The 11,658-nt window shown below is 36.8% G+C and overlaps 1 protein-coding gene across 1 annotated transcript in view; it reads right to left on the bottom strand.

The window, feature by feature from the left end:
* Positions 1–263: 263 nt before the first annotated feature.
* LOC128662332 (vitelline membrane outer layer protein 1) overlaps positions 264–11,658 on the bottom strand; it is a 65,484-nt gene continuing 54,089 nt past the window's right edge. Inside the window, exon 3 of the mRNA XM_053716134.1 lies at positions 264–639. Within this exon, the coding sequence (XP_053572109.1) occupies positions 351–639 (289 nt within the window). The 3' untranslated portion in view covers positions 264–350. The remainder of the gene's footprint in view (positions 640–11,658) is intronic.

Genomic DNA, 11,658 nt, shown 5'->3' with positions numbered 1-11,658 from the left:
GAGTACATACGTGTAACACTGCATAAGTACTTACGTGTAATACTGCATAAGTACATACGTGTAACACTGCATAAGTACTTATGTGTAATACTGCATGAGTACATACGTGTAACACTGCATGAGTACAAAAGTGATGCGCTACAAAAGATTAAATATTTTGAACAAACCTTAAAGGTAAACTTTATCTAGGTAATGTTTATCTAACAAAATATCATTTACCAATTATTTCACCATGGCACATATCTGCAGACAAATTTTGAACATTTGGATTTTAATATGGATGTTTATTCTTTTTTTATATCTACTGTATTTAATAATTTGTTATGAAGAGTACAGTAGACAAATAAGTTTCAACAGCAGTAAAACTGAACATCATTGAGGGCTGTGTCATCTCCACGTCCTTGTGAATCTTCCACTTTGGTCTGGATGCCACAAATACCGTCCTTACAGTTCAAGCTCCATGGTCCATAAGTACCCCATGAATGCCCAGAACCCTCAATGTTATGATTGTTTAAACATGTAAATCTGATGTTGTTAGCTGCTGTGTCATCACCGTCTCCTTGGGGTGGCTCTACTCTTAAGCTGAAGGAGATAAGATGGCTATCAAGACACCAGAAAGTTGAGGACCAGTATCCCCACCTGTAGGTCAAGAAAATAAAGATTTGCTTAGATTTTTACATAAATAATCCAAAATTCTTCAATTGATGAAAAGAAACCAATAGCAGAGATTTAAAATATCATCCACTTAATTAAAGGGACAGTCTACACCAGAATTTTTATTGTTTAAAAAGACAGATAATTCCTTTATTACCCATTCCCCAGTTTTGCACAACCTACACAGTTATATAAATACACTTTTTACCTCTGTGATTACCTTGTATCTAAGCCTCTGCAAACTTCCCCCTTATTTCAGTTCTTTTGACAGACATCCATTTTAGCCAATCAGAGTTGGCTCACCTGAACTCCACGTGCATGAGCACAGTGGTTTGATGCTGAGAAGCGTGCAGCGTGTCTGGCAACAACCGTGGAGCCGGCTGAGAGACCGGAAATGACACCGGTCTAACTGATTTCAAGTTCAACCCACCTGGAAAACGGAGTGCCGTAGCAGTGGCGAAACCAAGCCACAAATCCAGATCCAGAGTACAAGTAGTAAGCAGGCACTGCAACGAGGGTTTCTTTTTTTAAAAATAAAAAGTATCCTTTATTGAAAAAACAAGGTTAAAAAGATTTTAACCAGCTACAAACGCTGGATGACACGCTAAAAGAGACAAATGGCAGGAGTGTGTGAGAGACACTATTAGCTCCTAGTAACTTAGTTCAACCACTAGAAGGTTGAATCTATTCTATTATTTCTAACTTTTTCTGTTTTTATTCGGGTATGTTGTAATAAACTGCTTTATATATTTTTAATTGAAAGTGTGATTCCTGATTATACCTAAGCCCCAGGCGCTCCTATTTACCCTTCACTGCTATCTCTTTCAGACCCAATAGGGGGTCTTCCTAATAGTGTAGCCGGTATATAGTCCTGGGCGCTGTCCGCCTTCCCACTCATTAACAGACACTATTAGCTGTCTGACTAGTTTCGCGTCCCTCTTGGACGCTTATTCATATGAGTCTATGAATAAGCGTCCAAGAGGGACGCAAAACTAGTCAGACAGCTAATAGTGTCTCTCACACACTCCTGCCATTTGTCTCTTTTAGCGTGTCATCCAGCGTTTGTAGCTGGTTAAAATCTTTTTAACCTTGTTTTTTCAATAAAGGATACTTTTTATTTTTAAAAAAAGAAACCCTCGTTGCAGTGCCTGCTTACTACTTGTACTCTGGAGCACAGTGGTTTCTATATGACACACATGAACTAACAGCCTCTAGTGGTGAAAAACTGTCAAAATGCCCTGAGAGAAGAGGCAGCCTTCAAGGGCTTAGAAATTAGCATATAAACCTCATAGGTTTAGCTTTCAACTAAGAATACCAAGAGAACAAAGCAAAATTTGTGATAAAAGTAAATTGGAAAATTGTTTAAAATTACATTCTCTATCTGAATCATGAAAGTTTATTTTGGACGGTCTCTTTAAATGCCTGATCTGTAGACAGAGAAATGTCCTATGTCCACTGTTCTCTGAAAAGCTACATGATCCCTAAATATGGAGCTCCTATCTTCATTATCCTCTGAAAATATTCATGAACCCCTAACCAAACATTTAGCTGTGAAAAATAAAAATGGTCTGCTACTGTATCGTTAAAGGCATAAAAAATCAAAAATGTTATTTTGTGATTCAGACAGAGCATACCATTTTAATAAGTTTCCAATTTACTTCTATTATCAAATTTGCTTCGTTCCCATGATAATCTGTGTTGAAGAGATACCTAGGTAGCCATCTGGAGCATTACATGGCAGGAAATAGTGCTGCCATCTAGTGCTCTTGCAAATGGATAACATTCTTGCAAAACTTCTGCCATAAAGTGCTCCAGAAATGGGCCAGCTCCTAAGTATACGTCCCTGCTTTTTAACAAAAAATACCAAGAGAACAAAGAAAAATTGATAATAAAAGTAAATTAGAAAGTTGTTTAAAACTGCATGCTCTATCTGAATCGTGAAAGAAAAAATTTGGGTTTCATATCCCTTTAAATATTGAAAATTTGGATTGTAATCAGCCTGGCACATGTTTATTGAAGAATCATTTTTCACCAAACCAATAATTAAAAATGGCTGATTGTGATCACGTTGACATGGCAAATAGCTTATCTGTCGTTAATATGGCAATCATTTTTAAACAATAATTATTAATGGTTTGGATTGATTGGAATAACGTTATTAAATGGTACCCGTGCAAGGTATAGCAGATATTGTTTGGCCCAAAATAATTTTAAAAAGATAAATGTGTCACCATGGGATTTTCAAACAGTTTGAAAAGGTAACTTCAATTGATTTGAATTGGTTGAAGCAGAGCCCATTCTTGCTTCCCTGATTAAAATACTATGGGGCCAATTTATCATTTGTCGGATGGACATGATCCGACCGACATCGATAAATGCCAATAGCATACGCTGTCTGCATTTATCATTACACAAGCATTTCTAGTGAAATCCTTGGCAATGCCGCCCCCTGCACATTCGCGGCTTCTTAACACCTGTTTCCGGCGAGCCTGTAGGCTCGCGTGGAAGCAGACACATTCTGCACAATACGGGGCATGATAAATCAATCTCTATGTGTTGTTTACAGAAAAGGCCATTTTATTGTTTGCACAGGTTAATAACCTTTACTCTAATTCCTCTGCAATACTTATTACCTTACAACTCTACTGCATCTCATATATTGCATATTCTACATCTTGTTACCCCTTCACTGCTAAGTCTTTTTCACATCCTAGACGGGTGCTAAGCCAATTTTAGCTTTTTTTTTTTTTTTGCTGCTTAACCCCTTAATGACCGACGGCGTATGGCGTATGTCCTCAAAAAAAATACAGTTAACGACCGAGGACGTACGCCGTACGTCGTCGGTCTTGGAAAGCAGTGGAAGTGATCCTGATCGCTTCCAGCCACTTTCCAGTTATTGCAGTGATGCCTTGATATCGAGGCATCCTGCAATAACCTTTCTTACCCCTCCAATACAGAGAGAGACACTCTGTGGTGCTCTCTGGACCGGACATCGATGACTGCAATCCTTGGTGGATGGGAGCCAATGTGAGAGGCGGGTGGGTGGCCATCGATGGCTTCTTCCAGTAAGAGGGGGTGGGATCGTGGGTGGGGTCGCCGGGGGCGTGCACGGTGGGGTGGCAGGTGGGCGCGTGCACGGGGAGGTAGCGGGTGGGAACCGCTACACTACAGAAACATTTTATGTTAAAAAGTAGGAGAAAGGGGGGAAGGAATGGATGTATAAACAATCTAAGGGATCTTGGAGGTTGGTCTTTGGGGGGAAGCTACACTGCAGAAAAAAAAATCTATTTTATTGTAAACTGGGTACTGGCAGACAGCTGCCAGGACCCAAGATGGCTCTCAATAAGGTAGAGGGGGAGGGTTAGAGAGCTGCTGGGGGGGGTTAAGGGAGGTTGGGGGCTAAGGGGGGATCTTAGACAGCAGAATATGTAAATATGCTTAAAACCCCCCAAAAACAAATAAAAGATACTTTTTATTTTAGTACTGGCAGACTTTCTGCCAGTACTTAAAATGGCGGGGACAATTGTGAGGTGGGGGAGGGAAGAGAGCTGTTTGGGAGGGATCAGGGTGTGTGATGTGTCAGGTGGGAGGCTGATCTCTACACTAAAGCTAAAATTAACCCTACAAGCTCCCTACAAGTTACCTAATTAACCCCTTCCCTGCTAGCCATAATACACGTGTGATGCGCAGCGGCATTTAGCGGCCTTCTAATTACCAAAAAGCAACGCCAAAGCCATATATGTCTGCTATTTCTGAACAAAGGGGATCCCAGAGTAGCATTCACAATCATTTGTGCCATAATTGCACAAGCTGTTTGTAAATAATTTCAGTGAGAAACCTAAAGTTTGTGAAAAAATGTGTGAAAAAGTGAACGATTTTTTTTATGTGATCGCATTTGGTGGTGAAATGGTGGCATGAAATATACCAAAATGGGCCTACATCAATACTTTGGGTTGTCTACTACACTACACTAAAGCTAAAATTAACCCTACAAGCTCTCTACAAGCTCCATAATTAACCCCTGCACTGCTGGGCATAATACACGTGTGGTGCACAGCGGCATTTAGCTGCCTTTTTATTACTGAAAAGCAACGCCAAAGCCATATATGTCTGCTATTTCTGAACAAAGGGGATCCCAGAGAAGCATTTACAACCATTTATGCCATAATTGCACAAGTTGTTTGTAAATAATTTCAGTGAGAAACCTAAAGGGAAATATACCAAAATGGGCCTAGATCAATACTTTGGGATGTACATGTCAAGGGATCTTCAGGGATTCCTGAAAAGATGTCAGTGTTCCAATGTAACTAGCTCTAATTTTGAAAAAAAGTGGTTTGCTACTTGTATTTATTGCCCTATAACTTGCAAAAAAAGCAAAGAACATGAAAACATTGAGTATTTCTACACTCAGGACAAAATTTAGAAACTATTTAGCATGGGTGTTTTTTGGTGGTTGTAGATGTGTAACGGATTTTGGGGGGCAAAGTTAGAAAAAGTGTGTTTTTTTCCATTTTTTCCTCATATTTTATAATTTTTTTATAGCAAATTATAGGATATGAAGAAAATAATGGTATTGTTAGAAATTCCATTTAATGGCGAGAAAAACGGTATATAATATGTGTGGGTACAGTAAATGAGTAAGCGGAAAATTACAGCTAAACACAAACACCACAAAAATGTAAAAATAGCTTTGGTCCCAAATGGACAGAAAATGGAAAAGTGCTGTGGTCATTAAGGGGTTAAATTCTAACACTATTATGAGTCAAAGGTCTGTGAGTGACCCACACAAATTATATATATATTTTTTCAACAAGCCCAGCAAATTCAGAATAAACCATTATTATATTTATCAGTGGCGGCTCGTGGGTTATTCAAATGGAGGTTCACAGACCAGTTACGTAAAATAGTTTTTTATATATATATATATATATATTACAAAATATATCACACCAAAAATTTATTAAATACCTATGTGGTAAAATATCAGCCTTGTTTTTTTTCACAATTCCAACATATATATATATATATATATATATATATATATATATATATATTGTTATCTGAAAAGATCTGTGGGACAAAAACTTTGCCCACACTAGTTTCCCTTTTCCAATGCTGGAAAAAGGAAAACTAGTGTGGGCAAAGTTTTTGTCCCACAGATCTTTTCAAATGACAATTCATGTATATTTCCCCCCGAGCACAATTTTTCCTGATAAATATTCAAATAAATCAGGAAATCTGAATGAGCGGGTCACATCTATGAGAGTAGTGCAAATAGTTGCTATTATAAAAAATATATATATATATATATATATATATATAGTACACTCACACACAATCATAATATTATATTGCTTGCTATATTACTTGCAGCCAGCAATATTTGCCGGATATTTGAATATATTTACAAGATATTTACAAATATTTTTTCCAAACATATATTTTTAAAATATATTTGTAAATTCATTCCAAAAATGTAATTGAAATGTATTTTTCAAACACATACATTTTTGAATATATTTCAAAGATATTTTTAACATCTAAAAAAAACAATTTAAACATATATTTATGAATATATTTGTAACTGCATTCCAAAAATGTACTTAAAATGTATTTTCAAAGCACATATATTTGAAAATGTATTTTTTAAAATATATTTGCAAGATATTTTTTTAACATCTAAAAAGGGCATTTATACATATATTTTTAAAATATATTTGTAAATGAATTCCAAAAATGTAATTAAAATGTCATTTCCAAGCACATATATTTAAAAATGTATTTTTAAAATATATTTGACAGATATTTTTAACATCTAAAAAAGCAATTTAAACATATATTGTTAAATATATTTGTAACTGCATTCCAAAAATTTAATTAAAATGTATTTTCCAAACAGATATATTTGAAAATGTATTTTAAAATATATATGCCAAATATTTTTTGGAGCCCAGCTGTTTGCAGATCACCTTCAGAGCTGACTACAACAGTGCAACTCTCGGCAGAACCCTCTATTCATTTGATCCCTATAAACGTTAACATGTATACCATGCCTATGTTTAGCCCTGCGGAGTCTGTTGGCGCTCTACAAATACTTGATAATAAAAAAAAATGTAACATCTAAAAACGTAATTTTTACATATATTTTTTTAAATATATTTTTGTTTGTTTTTTGTCAGAGAACCTGCTATCCAGTTCACCTCAGCTGTGTAAAGTTGGCACTCCATGTTTTCAAAAAATGAATAAAAATATAACATTAATTTGTGCTGTGTTTGAGCTGATTTGTGATGCAAAAATTAACATTTGTGCCAGTTTCATTTTGGAGATATTAAAGGGCCAGTAAACCTACCACATAATGTTATATAATTCTGCACAAAGTGCAGAATTATATAACATTAACTTAGCGCTAGCATTCTAAAACAAAGTACTGCAGAGCTATTTACCGCTTAGCGCTAGCGTTCTAAAACAGTTCTAAAACAAAGTACTGAAGAGCTATTTACCTACGAAAATGAATTTTACAAAACGCCGCTCCTGGCTCTACTGAGCGGGTATGTTTTTTTTCCTAACCACATCGCGGCAACAGCCGGCCCAATCTCGCCACTAAACTCAATGTAGCTCGCTCCCGCTCAGGTCTGATAATGGTAGCATGCTACATTGAGTTTAATGGCGCAATGTAAAATTAATTTTCGTAGGTAAATAACTCTTCAATACTTTGTTTTAGAACGCTAGCGCTAAGCTAATGTTATATAATTCTACACTATGTGCAGAATTATATAACATTATGTGGTAGGTTTACTGGCCCTTTAAGCATTGTATATGATCAAACTCTGCCCACTTTGAACTCCACGTTACTACATTTTAAAAACAAATATACCATTTGTTTATGCTGATTTGTGCCGCAAAAACAAACATTAGTGCCAGTTTTGTTTTGGAATTATTGAGCATTATGTTTGATCAAACTCCGCCCACTTTGCACCACACAGTATTACTGTACATTTTAAAAACAAATATAGCATTTGCAGACATCCCAAGTCTCCCGGAAGCTCCGGGAGTCTCCCGCATTCAAATACCTCCTCCCTGACGCACGCAAATGAATTGAACTCTCCCGGAAGGCAGCTGAACCCAAGTCAAGTGGTAATTTATTAATATTATTTCTTCAGCTAACAGAGCGTGCATAACAATTTTTTGTGTGATATCTGACAACACAAAACAAATCGTTATGCATGCTCTCTGTTACAAGGCAGAGTACTCTCACTGTGCGAGTTCTACGTTTTCGTGATTGGCTGCTTCACTGGTCCACTTCCTGTGTTGCTGTGGTAACCACCCGGTACAGCTAGTAGTTAGTGCAGACGCGGTCAAAGGATTGAAGTAAGATGGACACATGTCAGATCTTGTCGTTAATAGTACTGTTTTATGTTATACGCATCTAGCCTGGTAACTAACAAGACTTAATCAACTGGATTTTAACATCCTCAAAGTTCAAATAAGAACCCAAATCTAGAAAGTTAGGTAAGTACTGAATTGAAAATGACAGGCATACAAAATAAAGGTGTAAAATAATTTAATATTGTCACTTTGTTGATGATTTGCATGGCATATTTATAATTTATGTGACAGTTGTTTTGGGACCTCTTTTTGAATCTTCTATCACTCCTTGGCACCTTTGACATGCTTTTTAGTCAGTCAGAATAAAGAGTCACACACTTTAGGGGAACTATGGATATATATATATATATATATATATATATTAATAAAGAGTCACACTTTAGGGGAACTATTTTATATATATATATATATATATATATATATATATATATATATATATATATATATATATATATATATATATATATATATATATATATACAGTAGTAGTTTAGTCTATCACCACCATTTTTTCTACATATATACACATGAATGTATAATTGCGGTGGGGGGACCTCCCTGAAATGAGTTTTTGCAGGTTGGGATGTCTGCATTTGTTGTGCTGAGTTTGCAGCATGAATCAGCACAAACAAATGGCATATTTGCTTTTAAAATTGAATAACTTATTAAAAACCTAACCAAAATTGTGCCATTTGCCATCTGTTTATTGCAATATAACATATAAGATGATTTTTTTTAAATAAAATGTAAGTTTGTTTAGGTTTTTGAAAAATGTATTATTTTATTTAAACCAAAAATAACTGTAGATATTTTGTTTATAAAGCTTTATTTTGCAAATTGCAATTAGTTTCAGAATAAGAAGCTGACTGAATAAGAAGCCAACTTCAGCCTTGTACATATTGCTTTCTTGTTCTTAATGTTCATTCACAGTGGTTACCTTATCAATGAAAATTAAGTATAAACCCTGCGAGTGAACATTAACAACAAGAAAGCTGCAAAATTTTTAGTTTTCAGAATTATTGTCTATTGGTTGTTACATTAAAGTTGATTTAAAAAAAACAAAAAATGTTTGAATGGAGGTCACATGTTTCCTTTCTAGAGTGGACTGGAGCTCCAGTCTGCAGCCAGACACTTCTCAGTGAGTTTGCCATGTGTCGGTTAAGGGGGAAGCCATCAGGTGTATATAATAGTAGGGAGTGTATATAATGCAGTGAATTTGCCATGTATCAGGTAAGGGGAAGCCATGCAGTATAAACTACCAGAGAGGGTATAGAATACAATGTGTGAGAATATCAGGCTTCTCAATAGTGTTTGTAACACGTGGCATTTCCCCTATTTGTATACTGACTACGGAGGCTTTGCTTAGCAGGGGCTTAACACATCAGACTTTTCATATGCTGTGACTGGAATTCACAGAATATACAAAAACATACAGATTTACTGGGGAATGTCTAGAAGTCTATTAAAAAAAAATCAAGCTTTCAAAACAACAGATATATACCTTGATATTCGTAATATTGCCTTAATTTTTTTTTGTTTTAATAAGAAAAAAACGCTATATGTTTTCTATCATTTGCACTCCCTCTGTTTACCTCATTATGCAAAGCCATTCACGGGTGGCTCTACATAGAACACTCGGGAATTTTGTGTGTTAGTGTGGAGACGCTTTGCCATCATGAATATTCATTGCACACATTACAGGAAATACGATTGGTCGATAGCTTACACCCATTTCACTAGCTTGCTCACGGGGCTGTCAGCTATTCACATACCAAAGTGTGAAGTGGCTTCTTGAAAATTAAAATATGAAGGTAAGGATTGAAATAATAGATGCATTTACACTCTGGCAATATTTATAATGTAGTTGTATGACGATATTGAGGATTTAAAAACACTGACTTTTCTAACACTTTAACCCACTGCCCATAGTGACTGCAGCAAAGATAAAACAATGATTATTTACCTCATAAAATGCCATGTGCTTGTGAAACTTTCAATAGTGTTTTAGCAAAAATAGAAAACAATTCCTCTACTATTATTTTCCATTTCATCAGCCCCAACATAGCAAGTTAAACATATTGAGGTAGAATCTGTCTAATTTTAGGCTGTGTAGGATAACCTAGGGTGCTTTGTAGTGTCATGTTATGCAGATGCTGAAGGGTTATTCATTTAACCCTTGCTTGCTTGGTTTAGTACTGTAAAGTTATTCTTCCTATGCCAGATGTGCTTGAGAGTAAAGTGATGGTAAACTATCACTAATATATCTTATATGTATGTATTCTACTAACAGTTAAGATACTAATCTCAAAAATATATTTAAAAAAATATATATTTTCTTCTTAAAATGGAAGAGACCATAGCGGCATTCAATACTTTTGGGAATTCAGAACCTGGCCACCAGCAGGAGGCAAAGACACCCCAGTCAAAAGCTTAAATACCTCCCCCACTTCCCTCATCCCCCAGTCATTCTTTGCCTTTTGTTACAGGAGGTTGGCAGAGAAGTGTCAGAAGTTTGAGATAGTCTCTTATGGAGGGTAGTACTCATCGCAATGGGACTGGAGTTTTAAGTAATCCTATCAGCCTCTCAGTGAGAGCATGGATGAAAGTTAGAGTCTGGAGATGCAGGGAGAGTTTTCCTGCGAACCCATCCCGACTCATATTAACAGCTCCTTAGTAATCAGCATTGATGAGTTTCGCTGCCTACCTTTCTTCCCTCAAGTCCATGTCAGAAGCGAGGCTTCTATCTGTCACACTTGAAGGGCCATGTTCCTGTTCCATGGCGTAGATTCCGGTAAGATCATTTCATTTTATTTCAATATGAGATGTATTGTTAAAGAACAAGGTAGGGTCCCAGTGGGACTCTTTTTATCTTAAATGAAGAATCATGGGCTAATATCTCCTGAGGGGGTTATTGAACAGGGGGGCTTTAATCATGTTTGTTATGTGGTTCTATCTGCAATGTGTAGCTATACTTAGGCTCCCAGCTTTTACGGACCATAACGGCCTTCTTTTAATGACGCAATCTCTCAAGATTGCGTTCCCTTTTTTGTGACTGGCACGGTGCACCTCGTGATGGGTGCAGTTACGTTGATTTTTTTTCATTTCCGTATGCTGACTGTGTGCGACCGAGAGAATCTAGCTCGTGGGTTGTCTGGTTCACAGGAGGTGGTAAGTGCCCCAGCCATTGGGGGGGTCAAAGTGTGCCAGTTAGTTATGTCGTTTTGTAATCCCAAGATTATGGAGGATTCTGATATATGCGACACGTATGCCTCCGATACGGAGGATGTGTCTTGTGATAAATATGAAATGGCCCGGGTAATCAATGCCCATCAGTTATGTTCCGGGTGCCGTTCTAGAGTATTCTCTTCTCCTGAATCTGGGAGCTTAGAGTGCATTGAGCCATCCACCCCCGAGGTTTCCATGACCAATGAGGTGCATGCCCAAGACTCTTTTCCCGCTACGCATGCAGGTGTCCCTATAGCTTTCACTCCTTCTCCGGAGAGTGGCTTGTTTCCGCCGAAGGTTACGGCACGGTTCCGCATGGCCATTTCTATAGCGCTGTCATATTTATATCTCCCAAGTGAAGTATTTCTACGATACTGTCCATGTTCCGTTGAC

This window comes from Bombina bombina, chromosome 6 (assembly GCF_027579735.1).
Source record: "Bombina bombina isolate aBomBom1 chromosome 6, aBomBom1.pri, whole genome shotgun sequence".
Taxonomy (NCBI): domain Eukaryota; kingdom Metazoa; phylum Chordata; class Amphibia; order Anura; family Bombinatoridae; genus Bombina; species Bombina bombina.
Note: the sequence above shows the minus strand (reverse complement) of the source record. Positions and strands in the feature narration are given on the sequence as shown.